At 38.2% G+C, this 23,838-nt stretch overlaps 1 protein-coding gene across 4 annotated transcripts in view; it reads right to left on the bottom strand.

Annotated features, from left to right (window-relative positions):
• TNRC6B (trinucleotide repeat containing adaptor 6B) overlaps positions 1-23,838 on the bottom strand; it is a 119,395-nt gene that overhangs the window by 69,536 nt on the left and 26,021 nt on the right. For all 4 annotated transcript variants that reach the window (XM_058022896.1, XM_058022899.1, XM_058022900.1 and 1 more), the window contains exon 4: positions 14,985-15,052. In XM_058022896.1, the coding sequence (XP_057878879.1) occupies positions 14,985-15,052 (68 nt within the window). The remainder of the gene's footprint in view (positions 1-14,984; positions 15,053-23,838) is intronic.

Here is a 23,838-nt window from a genome sequence, read left to right as displayed (position 1 = left end):
TCCTCAGTCAGCCCAGCACAGGTAGGAAATGCTGGAGCTGACTTTGTAATGGAACCATGCCTGGGGAGGGAGCTGACAGCTCGCTCGGGAAGCTCTTGGGAGCACCCTCAGCATCGAACCCTTAAAATATACAAGTTTTTAATTCTGTACAGTTATGCACCGTAACGATGTAGAACGTAAAAAAGCCAGAAACACACCTGAACACCAGGAGAACCTGTAACATGGACACCTTGGTACAGACTTTGTGTCTGGGTGTGCGCAAATTGCTTTAAATACGCTACAGCAAGTGAAGTATGAATACTGCCATCTCAGACCTACAGCTACACTGCTGCTGTGCTTACACTAACTTCTACTTGATAATTCTGTGTAAAATTAGCCAAAGATTAAGTGCTGCTAAATCCTTTAGACATAAAACCACTGATAAGTGTGAGGCTAAGTCAGGCAAGCGGGTCCACTCTGAACCTCGTAATTTAATGGGTCTCCCTTACCCTTTGCACTCTTACTTTTTTTTTTGTTTTTTTTTGGTTTGTGTTCCCAGTCCCTGCACGAATTTCTTCAAATTGATTATGATCTGATTTTCCTTGCTATGCTTCATCCAGGTAGTAAGCAATATTCTGAGCTGGAGGGAAAAAATTCCAACTCCTGACCCTGCACAAGCCACCCTAAGAATCACACCCATGTGCCTGAGAGCTTTATCCAAATACATCTTGGATAAAACACAGGCAGTGTTTTATTAATAGTGCTTTTGCCAATACCTTTGACAGGAATTCTTTAAGCATCTAAATCACCCATTCATGACAATACCATGGAATGAAACTAACTTGGAGATCCATGTGAGGGCACTCCAAAGGAATTAATTTGAGGGGGGGGCAGAAGCTGCACATCTTATGAATGAGAATAAAAATTATTAGTATGTATTATTGAACATAAGCCATTGGCCTTTGCAGGAGGCCATGCAAGGCTACTGTGGCTCTGGTTCTGACGTGTTTTGCTCCAAGCCTCATAATAAGGTACAGAAACTCAAACGGGGATTCTGCCACTGACAGGATTCCTTCAACAGGAATGCAGCCGGCACTGTGACCATCTGTCTCTGCAGGCTCAACAAACTCTGGCAACAGCTAATGTCAGATGCATTCTGGGGTTCTTAATGAAATAGAAGCAGCTGGCTATAACTGCTCAGGTTGCTCTGCCTAAACCAGAGCAGAGAATTGCCCTGCTGGATGTCGCAGACTGGAGTGTTTTGTGGCTGCTCTAATCCAAGCATAGCAATTTAGGAAATGTGGTGAGAACTCAGGGAACAGCTTATTTGTGGCAAAACCCAAAGAGAACACCACAATCACTCTAAATTCCTAATGACGAAATCCAAACCAACTGCTAGGCATCCCATTCACACAGTTTCATAAAAGCAAATGTAAATTCACATCTATGAAACAGCTATCCCCTCCTGAAAAAAATACATCAAGTTCTGCAGCTACATGTTCTATGCATGTTCACACTGAGTAAGACAGTATGCATTAAGCTACAGACAACTTTATTTCTTCTCAAAAGCCAAATTGTTTTACTGAGACCTAGAAATCCTCTTAACTTCACTAGAGTTTGCCAGCTCTCCATTCTGAAGTCCTGGAAGCCTTTACTTTAAGGAGATGATAATACTGTGATGATTTTCACAAGCAAGCACTCACTCGAGTTGCTACGTATCCAAGTTGAAATAACTGCTATAAAATTTCACCTTGCCAATGTTCTATTGACAAACCTTTTTTAATCAGAAAGTAAGCAAATTATTAGTGAACCAAAAATATTTAGAGAAGCTAGTATGGGTTAATCTTGAATAACTGTATCTTTAATTAAATTTTTCCACTAAACTACCATTTCAAAGGTATCAATTCTTTACTTATTCTTGTTGGCATATTGATTAAGATGGCTAACAAAAAGGTTTTGGGTTTTCGTTTGATTTGGGAGGTTTGTTGAGTTTTATTTGTCTGTTCTGCATCACAGTAGTTCAGAAAACAATGGAGTAGAGCATAAATATACACACAGCATATCCAAAACCTGCACCCTCCTTTTCAGAGGGCAATTGCATTTCAAAAACCTAACCATTAATTATTCTGATGCCAACAGGCTGTTAATAGCCAGTGTTAATAGGCTATAGCCTTGTTATGTGCTACTAACTTATCTGATTACAAACAGTTCATTTCTAAGCTCCTTCCATCTGAGGATCATAAAGTACTTTAAAATCTTTAATGAAGCCTCACAGTGCTCCTATGAGGACAGTATCCAGTATGAGCAGACATATACATGCACATTAAGAGAGATGCTTACAATCATGGATTCCCTGCACTAGTATCTCAACTGAGACAGGAGAGGAATAGGTTTTTCAATTCATATTAAGCCATATAGTGGTTCTAGTAAGAACTCATTCTTTTTGATGACCTATCAATAAGAATCAAGCAATTAGGCTTCACTATTATGTACACAGACATGCTCCAGTGTCCACTGGAACTGAGGCATCCACACCCTCCAGCTGTTGAAAAGGAGACCTGGTCTGTCTGACCTGTAACTCTTTACTCAGATTTAAAAGGATCTGAGTTCATCCCAGTCCATATGCAAAGCTCCCTCTTTCATGAGCTGGCATTTTGTTTGGGCTCAAAGTCCTTCAGTTTGATGTCGTATCTTACTTTGAAAGCTGCACCCTCATCATCCCAACACTGGACCTCACCCACTGGGCTTTCTATACTGCCTATACACCCATGGCAATAAATAGAAGACTTATTTTTTTCCCCAGAAAGTTCCTCATAGCTGATACTATGACAGTGGAAAAGTCAATTAATCTCCTCCTAACACAGCTCCTCAGTGAAATCTCAAATATTAACAAGTTTCTCATAGCATTAATGCCTTGTCACCAGCTGTCTGTTCTACTGCTGTTGAAGTTTGACTCCTCAAATATTAAGGAAAAAAGGCAGATTTTCCTGGCAAAGTGAACTGAAGACTATGTGCCCTCTACCCTACTGCAGCTCATCAGTTTGATTTCTCCAGATCTCCCTCTCCCAACCCCAGAAGTGGGGTGCAACAAGAGATGCAAGATAATTGGAGGCAGATTACAGATCACTCACCAGCTCCCCAGCAGTCCAACTGCTCGGGATTACAATCCCACCAAGCATAACTTTTCAAGCTAAAAGGGATCAGAAAAGTGCCTGCCTTTCCTGAGATCAGGCTAAAAGCATAACTCAGGGTAGGGACACGTATGCAAGGACTATGTTTCATAGTTTCACAATTTCTAATAATAAAAAGCAAGCAGAAAACCCTATAAATTAAGAAATAGAATTAAAAGTCTTAACTTTTCGTTGTGTGCTCTTAAAATCACTATATGATTTATTTCAAGGGAAACAATATTTTTTCTATTAAAAACAGTCTCAGTCCTGGATAATGGATGGTTCAGATCACTTTAAAATTATTTTCTCTAATTGGACAGAGATGCTGAGGCCCAACACTTGTGAAAATTGAAGATGATAGCTAATTCTGGCTGTACCAACATACTTTTTTTTCAGTCTTCACAGCAATTTCACCTAAGCCGTTGTGCAAGAGTGATCACCTCACCTTGAGGAGTGCTAAACTAAAGTCAAGCATTCAAACATTTTTCAAGGACAAAACACTCACCGTGAGGAAAACTAGGGTTTTTTTGGGGGGTCCTACCCTTCCACACTTAGTAAATAGCGAGATATTTTATGCTGCAAAATTGTGAAAACCAAGCTGGCAGTGGTTTTTAATGATAGTAATCAAAAGTATAATGTAAATAGTTTCTTCAGAGAAAAATACCATTACTAAAAGCATCCAACAAAGGAAAAGCTTGTTTAGTTTCTGAAAAGGTTACAGAAGCTTTTGCATCCCTTACACAAAGGCACCTATCAACACATTTTAGGGATTATTATTACTATTATTATTCAAAACTTACATTGCAACACCACTTTGGAGTCATACTAAGCTCAGAGCTCATTCATATTTTGCCAGGAACAAAAGAAAGAATACGAGGTCTGAAAACTTCAGTTTAAGAACGACACATGACTTCAAGCCCAAGCCAAGTTCTGACCCTATGCATTAATGAAGTACTCAGGGAAAGATAATGAGTCAGAAGGAAAACTTTATTCACCAAATTTTGCAAACACTCGTTTTTCCACCTAATTTTTCCTCAATCTGCTGCAATACTTTCCCTCACTGTTCAGTCTATAAATAATCTACCACTAAGCCTCCACTTCTTCAATTCCCCAAATGCCCTTTCCAGACTGCAGAAAGAGAAAGCTTTCAATCTGCCTTTTAACAAAGTTGTTGGGTGAACAACAGAACTGAAAGCTCATTTCCTACGAATCTCTGTCACACATCACTGCACCTCTACTTTCCACACTAATCCCACTTCCTGCACAGCCAGTTCTCCTTTGATGCCAAGGTTCTAACAGCATATTGAGCTCTATGCAGAGCTCTTCCCATAAATTGTTTTCACCTCTTTCAGTGTTTGGGCAAAAACTAGCATATACTGCAGCTAATCCCAAAACACACTGTTTAGAAGCTGTTAGAAGACATAAACAGAACAGATAATTATTTGTCTTGTCCTGAAACCCTTCTGTTAGTGGAGAAATCAATTTTGGTCTCTTCTCTAGGAAGCTACAGAAGTTTATTATATGGATAATTATATTATAGTTTCTTGCTTCTCTGCCTCACTTGACCAGAACTGGACAACAGACTCCAAACTTATTTGGGAAAGATAAAAACAAGAAAAGCCATTGCATGAGACTTAACTACCGTAGGAACTGAAAGAATTGACCCCCAAGATCATCTCCTGCCAATGATTATCCACATCTCAATGCTGATCAAATCTTTATATCTATATACTTGGACATAAAATAAGGACTTTCCAGTAACATCACTGCAACGAAATTTGTGTAGATTAATATTCTTAGAATTTCTTTAACCTGCTCATTATCAACCCAGAAGCATCTTGATTTTGAAGGCTAAAGTCCTATCCTAACAGGTTCCTAAAATCCTATAAATGGCCAAAATATCAACAAAATGGGAGACAGTTATCTGTTTAATGCAATTATATGAATGAGAGTGAAAAGAGAATCACAGAATGTTCATATTAGTTCATATCCAAATATGATTTTGCTCAGAAAGGTCCTTTAAAGATCCTCTGGCTCCAACCCCTCTGCTGTGGGCAGGGACACCTTCCACCAGAGCAGACTGCTCAAAGCCCCATCCAGCCCGGCCTCAAACACTTCCATGCACCTTTCAAATAAACAGACATTCATGGAAATGGTATAGTATGCCATCCTAGCCATAGATACAGCGAGTGTTGCTTTCTAATTGTTATTTACAGCATGCAAATTACCATGCCAGTTACATGACTGATCCAACTGACTTTCCATCAACCATCGCTGTTACTACAAATTTCAAAAGGAATAATAATTTCATTCATTAAAGCCTTCCTTCACCCTGTTTAAGTCTTGGAGCTTTACAAATTTTAAAATAACAGCAAGTTTTTTCATCTGACCAGGTTAGAATATTTAAGAAAAAACTTCTTTCATGTCTACAACAACTTTACCACAACAGAACCCCCTTCTTTATATGGTGCCTTTAGACATGCTCCTGAACTCTACTAAAAGCAGATTACTTACAAATACTTTTAGGATATCTCAGAAAAGACAAGGAAGATTTTTGGACTGAAAGTCTTATTCTAGTTCAATCTTTTTTTTTCCTAGCTAAAAAGAGGCTGTGCTGTGCTTAGTGGTTTTTATTGTTTTGGGTTTTTTTTTAAATATATTTTTGGTGAGATAGCCCACTATCTTGCTACAAATTTTTCTAACTTGTCTTTAGTTTTAGCACGGGGAGTTCAATCACTGGGCCGGAAACCTCTCGAGCAAAGGAATTTCTGGCATCTTGGTTGAAGCTGGCACCAACCCATTTTCCTTTGTTCTCATTAAAGGAACCATAATATGCTAAGTTAAATAATAATAATAAAAGCAAGCCAGACCAAAACAAAACACCCAAAGTAAAAGCAGAATATGAAAAGAATGTATTTTGAATGGATTACTGTAAGAAAGGATTTCCCTAATTTGACTTTTTTTAAATAAAGCACTATTTATTGCTGCAAAAATCTGTAAATGGATCTTTCCAAGTGACTTGAACATCTTCCCTGAGTAATTTGCCTTCATGTACAGTCCTTCAGTTTGAAATGTCAGGAAAGGAACAGCTGGCTATCCATGCAGAAAATTCTACAAGCTGTAACTGTCACAAATATTCAAATGCATGCAGTAACCCAAAAACCAGTATGACTCCCAAATATGAACAACTTTGACTTAGGGCAAAGAGTCCAGCAAATTCAATCTATTTAGGTAGGAGAAAAAGAAATCATAGCAGCTCTCCAGATCACAGCATGCCAGAGGAGCAATGCAGCTTAAGACCTGCAAAATATCTCTGTAAACAAGTTTTTAATTCATACCATGTTTACCACACAGTACAATATTTTTAGTCATACACAGTAAGTAATATCTTTTCCATGGAAATAAAGAGCTTGCTTTTTTTCCTTACCTCCTTTTCTTTAACTAATAATGGTCACTTCATCAAGGCATCTGCATCTTAGAACTGTGACCATTTACCTGTCTCTACTTTAACCTCTGGTATACCTAAGTCACAGTACACAGTCATCAAAATTTCTATTTTTTCCACACAAACAAAAAGACATCACAAACTCATTTACATAGCATAAAAGCAGTATGTAAAAAAAAAGAAAGAAAAAAAAAAAGTAGTGCTTTTTTCCCCTTTCCTTCCTTCATCTCCTTGAAAAGAAGAGTCAATCATTCAACCATTGTGGGCATACACACAAAAAATACCAAAAAATTGATGATTTTTTTTTTTTGAGAGAATGAAGCAGAGAAAAAAGCAGTGAGCATCTTAAATTTGATGCAAAAAGGGGAAAAATTTTAGGACTGTAATTCATACACATTTATGATGCCACTGACTTGTGCTAGCAGTCCAAAAACTAAATCCTTAGCAAATCAGAATTAGTGGCACTAACTTGGCGTAGGTACTACAGAAATTAATCTAAATTGTATTTTTACATTAAGAATATAGACACAATGCTAATTTAGACAGGACTCAAAATTATTAAAAGCCCATACAGAATTGTATTTAGGTTGGAAAAGACCTTCAAGACCATCAACCAGCACTGCCAAGTCTACCACTACATCTTAGATGATTTTGCTTGCTATTCTTGAAGTCTGTCACAGCTGACTCCCATGGTAGATGTCATCCAAGAGCTGCCATCTAAATAGCAACAAAATGTTGAAAAGAGAGCAATGTTCAGCCATCCATATAAATGGTACATCCATATAAATGGAGGGCAGTTATCCCAGCACCTCCTGAGGATGTTGGCAACTTTGGGAGAGAGAAAAAAGGAACAGCCACTAACCAAACAGACCTAAAAGCCCCCAACTCCTTGGACAAGGAACTCCAGATGTCAATAGAATGTCCAGCAGACTCTCCATGAATTTTTCCAGGAATTCCTGGAAAGGGACTAGAGGACAGGAGTAGGTGGAGAGGTGGGTGGTGGTGTCTGGAATACAGAGGCTTTGGGATTTTAGGAATTTGATCAGTATGCAAATACTCTCCCCTTCAAAGTACAGTAAGCTCTGTAAGACAGCAGCAAATCAGGATATCCTCCATTCCACTAGCAATCACAATTACTACTAACTGGAATAACTGTAGATAACAATCAAAGTATCAAGGATACATGACACTATGGGTATTTTGCAATATATCATACTTATAAAATCAAGCAATCTAGAATGGAAAATATATTTTCACTAAGGCAAGGGTGAAGCAGTCTCTTGATCAGATCAGACTGCAAATTCAGAAGCAGGCTCTGTGCTCTTCCTAACTGGACAAATGCAGATCTCGGGGTGTGGGGAGAGCCCAAACAAACTAGCCTGTTTCTCACCACAAGACATCTGGAAGAGAGCAGCATAAAATCCTCAGCAAAGAAGTGTCAAAGCATTCGCACTTAGAATGTACACTACCCAAAATATTTTCCTCTCTCAATATTCCAGCAGCAGTGTAGACTAAACACATTGTGATAACAAGTGGGAACTTCACTTCCAAAGTTGACATTTTCTGCGTGACTTCCTTTTTTTTCCTTAACAGTCGCTCATCCGGCTTCCGTTTCTTTCCACACATTAAGAAAATACTTGCAAAACAGCAGTACATGAAGCTGTAGGTTAGCTGAGGTGTATGAAAGGACTGTATTTGTTCATGATTTTAAAGAAAAAAAGAAAAGATAAAATCACTGAGGACATGAAATGTGGAGTCTTACAAATAATGAAATGACAACTGAAAGCCTTTTCAAATCTAACTTTCAGAAGCAAATGCCTAATTTTAAAATAATTTTGCTTAGAATACTCAGACAAGAGTCTTCCTGTGGGTAATACTCATAATTTTAAGTACAAAAACTTCAAAACATTTAATGATAACACTGAACTAGTAAAATATGGAAGAAAATGAAGCTTTTGCCATTTTAAAGTGCTTGTGTATAAATTCTGCATATTGTTCAGAAGTACTACATTGTAAAGGTGCAAGCCAGCTTTTGTAACTTTTTTGACATACAAGTCACAGCTAAAACACAGCTGCCTCTACAGATACAGATTTCGCTCCTGTCTCATTAATTTCTACCCACTCAATTGCAAAACAAAGGACAATTCTTTTCTCTATGCCTCAGGGCCCATTAAACAAACAGGTAAACTTGCCTTCAAATGCAAACTTGTCCTGTCACTCACTCCACTGTATGGACTAAAAACATCTGTATAGTAGGAAGGTGATGAAAATATTCCTTAATCCTTAGCTGGACCAGTGTTCATCTGGTTTTCGTTTAATGGTCTCACACCCTTAAATACCCTATCAAATCTCTAAGGGTATAAAAGAAAGAAGTTAGAACTCTCCTACTGACATGCCAGTATCAGAGCAAGCCTGAGTTACCACTGGCTCTGAAGCCCAGTCTGACACACAAACAGAACTGCAGCAGCCTGTGACAGAGAGGTTTGCCATGGCCAACACAGACATCCCACATCTCCCTGTGGGGACTTGTTAGGATCCCAGGCAGAGGACTTAAATCTTTGGGGACATTTCTTTAATGGGCTAGTTATTCTACACACAGAGAACAATCAGCAATATAAAGACAGCTATGTCTTTACATAATTCTTGAATGTAATTCAAGAAATAATGCATTGCCATTAATGTCACAGAATTCGGGTTGATATGCAAATTTAGGTACCTCAAAACTAAGTTGATAATCTGAATTAGGATTTGGATACTACTTTGAAAATCAGAGCATGAATCTTCTGACAAAAACCAACCCCTGCTGAGGTCAGTACTGCCAGTAAATTTAAAAAGTGTAATGGCACTCAAGGCAAGCATCAATATCTTCTGTAATATTGAATGTCACAGAATCACAGAAATTCTAGGTTGGAAGAGACCTTTAAGATCATCGAGTCCAACCCATGTTCTAACACCTCAACTAGATCATGGCACCAAGTGCCACATCCAGTCTTTTTTTAAACTATCGAACAAATCCTCTGTTACACAAGCTTTTAGCTAACTGTTTACATTTGGTAAGAACAATGTTTTATCCCAAAGGAACAGAAGCTATGCTAGGGACCTTTGTGGAATTTCAACCGTTCAAAAGAACACTGCAGCAGTTCATAACAATGTCTATCATTCTCACCAACCAAACCAGACAACTTCAGGGTATACCACTGCAGCCATTTTATAGTTGGCAGCAACACCATGGAAGAGAAAGGCTGGTTCTTTTGTGCCATTGAAGCAGTGATGTTTGCATGTGCCCCTGACATAGCAGGCTGCTGAAAACAAAGACTGGCCTGTAAACTGGCTTCTTGATTTCACTTAGTTTTCCCACAGCAAAACTAAGCCAGGGGGAGGGGGGAGCTATTCTGCTGTATAAGTGAACACAGGGGTAAGTTTTAATGAAGACTGGGCCACGTTCAGATACACATTCAAAGATGAAAGGCAATGACCATAAATTCTTACTGAATATTAGGAAATTTTCTTCACTGTGAGGGTGATTATTATTGCAGCAGACTGTCCAGAAAAGCTCTTGAATAAACCTGAGAAGCTTGATACAACTCAAAAGTTAAATCTAACCTTCAAATTGGCCCCTCCATCCAAACCCCCCTCTTTGGACACAGTACTGGACAAGATGACTTTTGGAGTCTGCAATTCCTGTTTCCAGGTTAGGCCAATTTAGCTACTATTTTCTTTTAACTGTAGTGTCACACAAATCTATGAAGACATTGAACCTTCCTGCTGAAATGCCAAAGAAAAATAAGATTCTATTACCAAATGTTAAACAATTTTGTGATGCTCAGTGGTTCCAATCTCATCCAGGTATTACTGCAATTTTGGAGGGTTTCATTAAAAACCCTTGCCTCAGAATCAGTACATTAAACTATCAAGCCAGGGAAAAGCCTGTTCAGTAGGTCTAACCAATGACACTTTCTAAACTACAGAAATTATCTTGTTTTGATACCTTTCTAACAATGTGAATCACTTCCAGAGGTACAAATTGTCAAGACAGTTGAAGAATTTTCTCTCCCATTACTACAAAACAGCAGGTAAGGAATAGCCAGCTGAGGCACTTCAAACAGCAGTAGCAGCTTGGCTCAGTCCTACTAAATGTGAGTATGAACTTGGCTCACTTTTTGTCTGAACAGCTACTGTCAAACAGACCTCTCCATGTGCCAGCTAGGAAGCGTAAAACATTTACATTTATCTTATAAAAAGGAGTAGTTTTTCATTACTCAGTCCCTTTCACTCATTAGGGTGCATACATTTCTGGTTGTGACAGCAGGTGGTAGTTTATTAGCACAAGCAGAGTTGCTAATTAATGCTGCTAGAGCTAGGAGCAGAACCTCAATTTAAGGACTTCAGCAGAATTCTTCCTGCCCCATGCTCATCAACACAAGTTTGACTGTTTTGGAAAGATGCTTCTGGATCCCACTTGCCTCTTAATCTTTGCTCCAGCAGTAGTAAAGTAAAAACCCTATTACAACTGATAAGGGCACTACAGGCTGCTGCCATCTAAAATGTAAGTATTTTGTGGGGGGAGATAATATTTACTCCCTAAGCATGCCAGCTTAGGTCAACCTCTTTGTAATGGATGAAAATATGAGAGAATACCTCTAAGAAAATGTTCACCTGTAATAAAACATAATTACATCTTTCTTCATTGGGAAGGAAGGAAGAAAATGGGTTTCTTCCCAAACATATTAGCCACCTAAGAAAATTATATGACCAAGCATAACACACAGTTATACCCCATGCCAGAGAGCTAAGAAGGGAGAAGGTTACAGAGTACATAAAAACTGGGCAGTAACAATTTATCAAGGAGTCACTGGCCCTCAGCCAGAGCAGGAGCATGGTGTGAGATGGCCAGGATCTGCTCCAGCAGCCCCAGCAGGCTCACTTCTTCTGAAGTTCAGCTTTTAGCATAAATCACTTGGCTGTTGCACAACCATGACACCTTTGTGACACATGCACTGCACATAAACTGCAAATCTTTCACAGGACTGAGATGACAGTGGCCATTCCATTTCTCATTTGTACTAAGGATTTTGAATAGGTAACTTCCTCATAATTAGTTTCAACTGAAATAAATTCTATCCATATTGTAAAAGATCAGTTGAAGATTTCTGAAGCCCTTGTATACAGTTTAACCAGGTAATTCCTTCCCATAAAGGTGACTGGTATCAGAAGACAGCACTTCTCAGGTATCACCTACAGTTCAATTAAAAATCTTAAAATGCTGTAACTTCAGTATCTGTCCAAAAGAACCGTCTGGTACAGCAGAAAAAAAGCTCACAACATTGCAGCAGGGTTGTTTGTTGTTGCTGGGCTTGTTTGCATTTTTTGTCTGTGTGTTTGTTTAATACTATAAGGCAAAAATGCCAAGTTTTTATCCCTGAGTCAAACTGGGGAAATAATCTGTTTCATAAAGTGCCAGAAATCATCCATGGATTCTGGCTCCTTGTATTCAGTTTCGAAGCTACACCTTAGCCAAGGAAATTTCACATGAAACCGGGCTAGGTAAGAACTATCCACTGAAAGTCTCTCAGAAGGATCTTTTTATTTCTGTTCTTTCACTGTCCAGTAAAGCTTTGAGCCCATAGAAATGCAGATAAATAGTAAGAAATTTGCATGGCTTTGCTAGGAAGTCACACTGGCAGACTACTTTGGAACTCTGGTGCAAGTTCACTCCCATGCTGAAACTGTATCTTCTGAACACTTCCTCAGTAATCTCAGTGCAGAGCTACCCAGATCAGGCTGCCTAATGAATGCAATTAAATTACAATGGCCAACTTTCCTGAAAAGTAAATTAGAAGCAGTCAAAGAAAAACTATTCCATCTGCATAGCTGTAGAGGCAGTAAGTTCTACTAAGTCTAAGGACAGCTGGAAAGGGAAGGAAGCATCTTCAGTGGATCAGCTATTTCTATAGAGAACATTTGAATTAGAGACTCTACATTCAAACTTAGAATCTACCTTTCACTAACAAGCTCCAATTTTATTTCAAGACAGCTAGGAGGACAACAGTAGACTGGGTACAACCAAATCACAGAATCACTGCAGGTGGATGGGATCTCTGAGATAATCAGTCCCATGCCTTTGCTCAAAGCATGGTTAACTAAAGCAGGCTGAAGCAGAATTAGGGTTGTGCTCGGCTGAGTTTTCAGTCACTTAAAGGGCTATGAATGCACAACCTTTCTGGGTAACCTCTTCTAAAGGTATGGCCATGTTTAACACTAAAATAAGAAAAATTTTTCCCTTGTGTTTGAGTGGAGTTTCCTGTATTTCGGTTTATGCCAATGGCTTCTGGCATCTCCACCTGCCCCACTCTGAAGAATCTGGTTCCATCTTCCTTAGTCTCCTCATCAGATACCTACACACACATAATAATATCCTCCCCAAGTTTTCTTATCTCAAGGCTAAACAGCCACAGCTTTCTCTGCTTCTCCTCTGTCAGATGCTCCAGAGTTCCTCTCTGTCCTCTTTCAAAAACCCAGTCCAGTATGTTGATGTCCAGCTAATCCCCACTGCAAGTAAGTAATAATACAAAGAAGTAACTTCAGATTTTTTTTTCCTTCTCTTATGACAAGAGGTGAACTCTGTCAAGACAGACAATTTTGTTAGTTAGCTGAAAATTTGATATTGTGGGTAGAGAAATATTCAAGTGATTGATTTAAATTTAAGAGCAATACCCACAACTGAATTTTGCTGGCATTATGCTACTATTAGTTGCCTAAAACAACTACCTTCAACTCTTTGTTGCATTACTAAAATTGCACCTTTAGACTTCAATCTAAATATTATTAAGAATGATACTCCTACAGCAGAATCTGTATGACAAGGTTCCAGATGCCACCTGAGCACAAATTTATTAGTTAAAATTAAAAATACCGCCTATCACTAATCTTATATTCTTTAATAACTGGAGATTTCAAGAAGAGAAATAATGTTTCAAGCCACTGGAAAAGCTCCAGTTAAAAATCAGATCAACTCCAAAGTAATTCTAGTTTCCGCTTGCATTTAAAATAAGACACCTAACAAACACAAGGCTATATCAAATCCAACACAACATCCCTTATATTATTCACTACAATAATGTATTTCATTAAACTACTAGATATATAAAGAAACAATTCAGGAGAGCAGAAATCTAACTCGTACTTTTTATTTCTGCTCAAATTTTTCTTCTGGAACTTTCTGAAAGTTTCTACTTCAACAACTTTGGTATCTCTTGGTACCACAGTAAGTTGCTCAATCTGAATAGATAGAAATAATAACAATTACTTTGAGAAGTTTGGCTCATGTCCATCATGGAAAGAATGTGCACATTCAGCATTAGAACTCTGCTGCCCTCAACTTGCCTACCTCAGAAATGGTTTCTCACTGTCACAGATGCAATGCACTTACAGTTGCCAGCTTATCTAGGAGGCAAAGCAGACCTTCACCCCAAGCCACATCCCAGCCTTTCTGCAACAAGTGTAGTGAAGATCAACAAGAAATTCTCATGAGGAGACATCCAATTAGGCTTAGGAAAAAAAGAGTTCTGTGATCTAGATTTTCCAAAGACCACCTTCCTATTTGCTCCAAATGACAGGAAAAGAAAAAAAAATTAATTATGGTATCAAAACTGAATTACCATTGCATTAACTAATGAAAAGAATATGGAATACAGCCATCATTGAAGTACTTCTAGGATAAGGCTCTGTTCTTCCTATCTGAACAAAAACCCAGGGAAAAAGTCCAACCAGTTTGGATTTCAGTTTGAAATCATATGAAAAAGCCTTTTCCTAACAGAAATCAGTGATTTTCTTCTTTGATCAAGCTGCTTTCCCTAAAGCTCTGTGTACCAGCATTTTATATTGTTCATCCTCAAAAGAGCATTTTGTTTGTAATTTTTGATCTTTTAATTAAAATGCATTCTAAAGAAATAAGGCTCAAAGAGGACCAATCTGCCACATGCACACCAAAAGGAAGGCCCTGGTTCTTTCATATTTCACATTATTTCAATGAAGAGCAGCTGTATAAAAACTTCATGTACAAACTCACTACGTCAGTGCCAAGCTTCCAGAATGATTATCCCTTTTACAACTATTTCTGATTCATGTGTTGAAATTGCAATGCATATTTCTATGCTTTTACATTTAAGGCAAATCAACATCCTGCCTCTTTTATTTTTTTTTTCAGCCACCATCCACCTCTTTTATTTTTTTTTTTCAGCCACCATCCACTATTATATACACATGTGGATATTTGAGGAACCGAAAGGGTGAGCACCAAGCAACCAACCAATGCTCCCAGCACGCTTAAATGAGAGTGCTTCACACCATTTACTACGGTAAGGCCCTTTTTAAATAAACGTGTGACTCACTGTTTGTTTTCTTCACCAGGAGGTGGAGTCTTGCCATGCCCCTCCATTACAAAATCCTCATGTTCCATCTGCAAAGGCAAGCATTGCAGGTCAGAAATCGGTGGAGCAAAACGCACATCACCTAAAGTGGTCCTTTTCATATGCAACAACTCCAAACAGCCCCTTTACCACACTGGCTGGTCCAGAACAGATCATGTAGTTTCTTAGCAACATATGTACATCTCCAACCCCATTGCTATGGTATCATTTCATAGCACAAATTTCAGAAAAATCTTGCAAGGGAAAAAGAATGGTTTAATGGCTATAGCAGAATACTATCAGTCAAGGTACACACGTTTTAAGTTCTGCTCTGTTAAGGGCTTCCCTTGTCATTCTAAGTATTATTTCTACCACTTCTTCCCTATGGATAAAGCAGGAATTTTAAAAAAAAGGTTTATCAACATGTAGAGAAAAGAATTAAAATTTTAGAAGAAACTTAAGCACAGAAAGAAATTGCTGCAAAAGCAGAGTACTTCTTGTGAAAAATAACTTTTCTTTGACAAAAGACTTTAACTGCACACGAAGCTTAGTTAGCAGGGTAAAAAGAGGCCTAAGGAAACCTCAAATAAATGCTGTTCCAATGACAACATAAGGTAGGCATTTCCTTTGGCTCTCTTGTTAGAAGATTCCAAGGGCAGTAAGGAAGTCTTATGTTTAATTGTTTGCTTTTAAAATATCAATTTTAGCACAGATTTTTCTTTTGGAGAGAAAGAAGAATTACATTATATTTGCTCATTCATTAATTATGCACTCTTCTATTAATCACTTAATTCAGCCAGAAGTTCTTGCACAGGTAGCAAAAACATTCTTCTCTTTATATAAAAATCAACACATGCAATTAGTATTTTATATAAATATCCAGATACAGTTAGCAATGCTCTACTTCATGTGAAGCCAGCAAACAGTCCCACTGCAATAGTCAATAAGGCACACAACAAAGAACTGAATCATAATCACACAAATCCATGCCACTACATTGAACTGGAAAGAGGAGAGAAGCACTATTCAGTCAGTTAAGATAACACAGCTTAGTCAGTCTTTGAAGGGGCAAAAATCCCCTAAAGCAAACCAAAATTCATCAGCCACTTCACCTTGTGCCCCTGCCCTCCCCCAAAAGAGTCAAGTTTACTCATTTGTACATTAATACTTTTGTCAGGTCAAAAATACTTTCAAAACCCCAAAATCTGCATGTGGACATCCAACAAGGATACAAGAAATTATGTTATTTGACTGCCCCAGCAGAGCCTTAAGCAAAACCATGAACAAACTGACAAAGTGGGGAACTGTAAGGTGCCAATGACATCCATTAGACAGACAGTCAATCAAATATGTATAAATTCACATTTGTAAACATATACCCCCATGTTTCCCAGTCCAAATAGTACTTTAATGTAAAAACAATGTTTGAAAACAAGAAAATTTTTATTTACAGTTATTTAATAACTTGGACTTTTATCTATGTATTCCCACCATATGAGATGCACGAATCTATTTGTACTTCAGTCCATACCTGATTCACAAGAGCTCTAACAGCTGGACTCACAACTGTCTAGCTAAAGACATCCATTCCACTTAATTCTGTTGTTCAAAATGCTGAAACACCAAGTGTGTCAATGGGTAAACTAGTTACAGATTTGTGGCCACACTGCAAAACAGCATGGTTCTGTAAGTGAGAGCAAATGTTTAAGAATTACTCTTACACAGGAGATGTTTTAGCCTGTTGCTGGTATGAGACAAGTACAATTCACAGGAATGGTAAGCAAGGGAACAGTTTGTGGCCAGTACTGGGAAGATGAAATGCAGCCTTTGGGAGTAAAGAGGCACTACACACAGCATATTTAGTGCTAAACTAACAAGATTCCCATATAAAACATAAATTCAATATGATGAAGCTGTAGAAAAGGAGGTATCATAAAAAAAACCACACACACACAAAATTAATGACAAATAATAAAGGACCTGAGCTAAGAACAAGATTGTTGGTCCAGGCACAATCTCTTAAAACAACTAGAGAACCCTATCTGCTTTAAGAAATGTTAAATCAGTTTGCTGTACTTCAGACAGTGGACAGAAGTACCTGAAATTACTAAAATCCGCATCATTAAAAAACTGCAGAAGATACAGTACAACAGCACAGACACTCACAAGAAGTTCACAAAAAAATTAATAGCTGAATGAGAAAGTACTCGGGAAGACAGAAGCTATACAATATACAAAATAAAGATTAATTGGTAGGATTTCATTGATAAATAAAGCCAATAATAAAATGCATCAACACACTAAAAAAAGTCACGGGAAGGTCAAGGAATTGACTACTAGTCAAGAAGAAAATATCTCTTTGAGAATGGATAAACAACTAGACATGTAGGAAACATTTGGCTGGTCAGGCTCAGAGGACAAAGTGCTGTATGCTGCCTGAGGATGGTATCAAGTGAAGTGCTGCAGGAGTCTAGGATAAGTCCATTAAATATTTTTGCCAATGCCTTGCAGGGCCAGTAAGGCATATTCTAGCCAGAATTTTAAGATAAAGTTTAACAGGGGTGAAGAGGATCAAACAACAAGTCTAAAGACAGGGCTGCCATTCAGACGGACCTAGACAGCCTGGAGGAGTGGTCCCTTCAGGATTTGTATGAATTCAGACAGGACAAATACAAAACACTTGCACCTGAGAGCTCCTGGCAACAATCCAGGCTGATGAACGGCTGGGGAGCAGCTCCATGGAAAAGGTCTTGGCACAAAGCAAGCTGATCTTGTGCCAGCAGTGAGCCTTGTCAGGAAAGGTCACCAGCATCCCAGGCTTCATTAACAAGAGCCTTGCCAGTAGATGAGGGAACTGATTGCCACCTCTACTCAGAGCTTATTATTCCAGATATGGTGTAATGCCCCTCCTTTTGGGCCCCCACAATACAAGAAGTACGCCCAGAACATGGACACAGGAGCCACCAAGATGCTCCAGGAGCCAGAGCACTTGTCCTGTGAGTAAAGGCAGAGGGAGCTGGGCTGGTTCAGCCTGGAGAAGAGATGGCTTTGTGCAGACCTTCAAGTGCCTGTACCTACAAGGAAGTCAGCGAGCAGTCAGGCTCACCACAGAGGTACCTGTGACAGGACAAGACCACACTCAAACTAGGGAAGTCCAGAATGGACACACGGTAACTTATTTTCACCATGAGGACAGTCAAGGACTCCTCATGGAACAGATAGCCTAGAGTAGTTTTGCAGTTGCCTTGCTTCAAGTTTTTCATGGACTGACTAGGCAAAATCCCTCACAACAGGTTCTGACCTCACAGGTGACCCTGCTTTGAGCAGGAGTCAGACTGAAGACCTTGGAATGTCTCTTTGAACCTGAATTTCCCAGCAATCCTATGAACCCAAGAACAGATTCAGTTTAATATTGAGAGATAACATCCATGAGAAAAACCTACTGAATTCCCAACCCAGCAAGAACTTGTACTTCCATCTGGAAAAGTCTAAGAAAAATATCTTTAAAAGTTGCATAATCAAAAAATGCCAACAAAATAAAACAACCACCAAGAAAAAATAAGTTACGCTGAAAAGTCTGCAGCAGATCTATAGTATGCCCTCTTTTAGAATAGTGTCTATGAGTAGAGACAATGAAAACTCAAACACTCCATAACACTCCAAAAACATGAGAGCTCAGAGTAGAGAACAGTGTAGGCAAAGGGGAGATTCCATATAAATAAAATCCAACATTTGGCCAGCAAATCTCCCTCAATGCAAGATAACACAGCACTGAGGCATACACAAAAAAAAAAGCAGCATGAAAGTATTGTAAGAAACATCACCCCTTTGCTATTACAATGTAAATAAAACCCTACTCACTCTCAAAAGAGCACCTGTAAGAGGATACAAAGAGAAAATGTATTACTAAGCAGACAAAAAATTAGTTCTTGAACAAATTGCAACACTGAATTTCACAAGTCTTTGCAGGTCTTATGGTTTATGTACCTATATGTACAAAGATTTATCTGTGTATTAGAGGATTAGAAACAATAGCAGTATAAGCTTTTCTGTTTCTAGCAATGACATTGCTTTTACAAAGTGAAAGGAGAAGTTATTTATAAAGATCATTCAACAGGCCAGATCCAGTGCAGCAATTTCTGCCTTCCTCTATTTGCAGAACCTTCATTCTAACTTTCTTTTGTTTGCCTGCATATGTTAAAGAACTTGATGATCAGTTATCTGTTTTGCACTTGGAATTCTGCAGATTTTAAAAATTTTGCTAGAAAGTGATACACAGCTTATTTAATGGTCTGAAATTTGTAGAATAAGCTCATAAACTAATACCCATTTACATCTTCCTGCAACATTTAAAAGTCATTTTATTGGGTAGTTAATCTTAATTCAAAGATATATATCTGACAAAGAGCCTTCTGAAAACAATTTATGAGCAAGTAAAATTCCAATAAAATTCAAAAAGCATTGCTTACATATTCATAAAGTTAGTTCTTAGGCCCAGCTATCTATTAATTAAAGATTTAAAAAATACTTCAAAATTCAAATGCTTAGGTTTCATTTTCCCACTGACAGTAACGACATCATACCGCAGAAAGAACGAGAATGTGGTACTTCAAGTTTTTGATTAAGTGACTATCTGAGGATGAACTGAAGAGAGGAACAGCACATAAGAGCCACGGTTAGCTGAGAACACCCTTCCTTTTCTCCTCCACCCACAGTCCTTATACAATTCCTATGCACATTTCTTCCCCACAAGTCTCTCAGTTTCCCTTCATTCTGTCATCACCCCATCCTCTTCAGCACACTTTGAGTCTTTTTTTAAAGAAAACTGGAGCCCAGAACTCTTGTTAGGTTCCAGCCATCCACAGCATCCAGCAGCCTCAGCAGCTCTGGCTCATTACAGCACTTGGAAAAGGTGCTGCTTTCTAAGCCTTGAGTCTCTCTTGACTCACTTCCATATTGAGGAAACGCAGTTGTCCTCAACATGTAGAAAAAGAATGGAAGGTGGAGCTAAGACAAAGCTCCTGGATCTCTTGTATTGCTCCCAAGGAAAGGAGAAAAGGTGGAATGGCAGAGGATCTGTAACACCTTAGCTTCTCTCGAGAAGACTGCAGAGGGAGCCATTGATTCCAAGAGGAGGGATCAAAGGAAGCACACTCCACACCTGTTTCTCCTGGCAAGCAATGGAGAAAGATTCAAGATTCTGGCAGCTGGAAGCAGGAACCAGAAATAGACCCTGAAACAGCAGGGGAGGAATTCAATAGAAAACTTTTTTTTTTTTTTTAAAGGATCTGCCAGTTGTTGAACTCTGTATTTTATTTTTCCAAAGCCTTTTTCTCTAAATATCCAGGTACTTGTGAATATCCAAATTTCAACACGAATTAATATATTGAGTGTTCTAACTAATGAAAGACAATCTATTTTATTTAAGAAAATCTATTTAGTATTAGACACTCGATACTTAACTTTTAGAAAATTAAATTTATCATGAGCTTCAATGAAATAAACTATTATATTTTTCTGTCCAGAAGTGCAACACCTGTTACTACAGTTTCATACTACTCTTTCTAAAAATATCTTCAATGAGACCCTAATGGATTTGATTAATGAGTAAACCTTATCTCCTAGATAAAGTCAGCAACACTCTGAGGGGTCAGAAAGTTTCAAGGGCAAAAGCCTCATCTTTCCTGAATCCCCATTCCTAAGATTTTCCTAACAAGATTCAACTCTTGCATTAGCTATCCTAGTCCACCAAAGATGAACTGAGCTTAAGAGAAACCAAGCATTTTCTCAGGTATTTGTGAGAAATCATTTACTTATTATGAAAAGCTATTCATTTTAAACAGTCTTCTTGTCTTCACCAGTACAAAGAAATGCACTAATGCAACTTCAGAGAGCTGCTATCACCACCTCTTCCTACTCATTCCATAGTTCCTTTTCAAAGCTGCTTTATTTCCTATTTAAAAACCAAAACAAGCACACACACCCCCCTCACCCCAAACAAAAAAACCCCAACTAACCAAACCAACCATTTAAAAACCCCAAACAAACAATCAAAACCCCAAAATTACTTGAGCCAGCCAGGAGATGAAGACTGCAAACTTTTCACTGACTAGCATCCCAAGCAGACACAACACCAAAGCTTTATCAGGCACATGACCAGACTCTGGCGGGCACCAGCCAAGGTCAAACGCTGCGTTCTGCAGGTTGTGGCCACCTCCTCCGAGCTTTTAGTGAAGTGATTGTCACACGGCCTACCCCAGGCCCAGCTTAAGAGTGACAAACCCAGTCACAACTTCTGCTTTAACACCAACGTCCCTCCCCATCATCAGCAGCACCCGCACGGCTGTAAACAGGCCATCAGCACTTATTTTGTCTCACTAATAGCTGTTTTAAGGAGAGTTGCACAACCCAGTCCTCGAAATCCAAGCAATTAGTCACTAGTCACTACAGCTAACAGCGGTGGAAGCTGTGATATAAAAAAAAAGAAATCTCAGGGACCATTTGAGGTCTGACAGAAATGCAATCACTACTAGAAATGAAAGGAAAGCTGAGTCACCTCTCTGCCTGGTTTCATTATAAGCACTTTGGACAAACTGCATTGGGGAAAATTTTACTCACTAGGAACAGATTAATTAAATTTTTAATTTACTTCTTTTAATGCAATTTAGCTGCTAGCACTTTCATAATTTTTTAGGAATAAATTAGTGTTGAGCTAGCATTTCAAAATACACATAGAATAGTGCAAATTGTTTAGCAAAATTAGCCTCAAAATGTACTTCTTAGATTAAATCTTAAATTCAGTACACAAATGAAAGCATTAAAAAACAGCTTAGAATTTGTGATTTAAACTTATAAAAAACAAACTCAGCTTCTAAAATGAGAAAGCACCAAGTATTTTTCTGAATCACACAGAGGAAAGTCTTAAAGACAAGATATGCATGAAATAGTGGCTGAATTTTTGGTCTCTTTCAGAACTTTGTTGTATTGAGTAACTAAATTTGCATTTGAACCTACTTCCACCTTTTTTTTCCCCCTCCATTTTGCCAAAGCACAGTCTTGATATATAAAAATCACCAACAAAAATTTGTGAACCTAGCCTAATCAGTATTTCTTTGAAGCTTTTCAGCAGCATCTAGATGGAGCATTTCAGTGTTAATACCACCACACAGTCCTGACTGGTTTTCTGTTAGTTACAGCAGAAGTAAAACTTACTAACATAATCCCTCTGCTAAATCACACTTCACATTCAGAACTCCCTGCTAATCATTTTGACTGTTAACACACTTAGACCACAGTAATTACATTCAAAAGTTACTAATCTGCTACTGGCGTTTGCTATATGCAGCTTAATGGTACTTTAACACCTGGCTCACTGAAACTAGAAGAAATGCCAACATGTTAACAGAAACAATCATTAAAACATGCAGCATCCACATAGAACAGCAGGACAAGTTGTCAGAGGAAACTCAGTTCATCATTAACCTATGGAGCTCAGAATATGTAATTTATGCTGCAGCTAAACAAGCACAAAAGCTGCAGCAGTGGTTAAAGACCAGAAGTTTTGCTTTTAATTTCAGCTGTCACCAAATCGTCACAAAGTAATTGCAGAAATAACCTATGGCTCACTTTCTATGTAATATTTAAGATGTTTGTTAACTAATATTCTGTGAAATACCCAGCAGCTTAGCATGAGTTCCCTGCTAAGCTTAAGCATTTTTATAAATACCATGAAAACAACAGTCACACTTTGGAAATGCTAAACAGGTTGGGATCCAAGCCCCGTTTCATATTGTACAAATACAAAAGTTTACTTAATAAAAAATTTATTATTTTTTAATGTATCACTAAGCTGTTTAGTATTTAAAATACAATAGCTAAGTATTTAAAATACAATGTTAAAATACAATGTGTGTGTGCATATATATATATATATATAATAACTATATATCTTGCTCTGAAAGAAATTTAAACCACCTAGCTGTTTGCAGCAAGATACAGTTCTACCTTATGTCAACCACGGAAGATGTTAAAGTCACTCAAGTCATGGTATGACAGGATATCCAGAAATACCATCTGAAAACTCCAACTCTGAAGCTGCCAAGGCAGCTTTGAATAATAACTCAACCATCTCAGACACAAAAAACGAATAAAGCATTCTGAATTTAAGCTAAAGTGCTTTTCTTCTCCTGCTCCACTCTTGATGATCCATCTTTTAGTGTGTTCCATCCATACACTCCATCCATTTTGTAGTGTATTCTACATATACATAGTATGGATGGAGACCAGGAAAATATGAATTTAGTAAGACAGAAAAATTCTCCAATTTTATTTAATTAACCTTTTATATTATTCTTCAGCTAAAGAGCAAAAGCATTTCACAAGCCATGAATTCTTGCTAAGTTCAGCTACCTTTTACACTTTCATAACAAAATTTTTACACTTTCCATTTAGGGGACGCATCTGACCCAAAAGCCCTTGAACAGCTCACCCCCACCAGGACTTTCACAAGCCACTCTCACCCAGTGACTCCATTTAGTCAACTCATTTTATGGTGCAGACACAGATGAACAAGTTATAGCAGTTTAAGCTGACATCTGTAAGTGGCTGATATTCTAATACACACATTGTTAACCACCCTGACACAGAAGAGAGAAAACATTAACTTTCTCCCACTTGGAGTTGGAAATCTAGATGATGCATTGCCACAAAAGGACAACAGGCATGAACTGCTAAAGGAATTTTCAAAGCCTTAAGAAAGCAGATGATAATCAGAATCACAGAAAACTAAATTACACTTTTGCACTACACATTTAATCACCTTCACTGATACAAATAC

Source organism: Melospiza georgiana, chromosome 4, assembly GCF_028018845.1.
Source record: "Melospiza georgiana isolate bMelGeo1 chromosome 4, bMelGeo1.pri, whole genome shotgun sequence".
Taxonomy (NCBI): Eukaryota; Metazoa; Chordata; class Aves; order Passeriformes; family Passerellidae; genus Melospiza; species Melospiza georgiana.
This window is presented reverse-complemented; position numbering and strand designations above follow the sequence as displayed.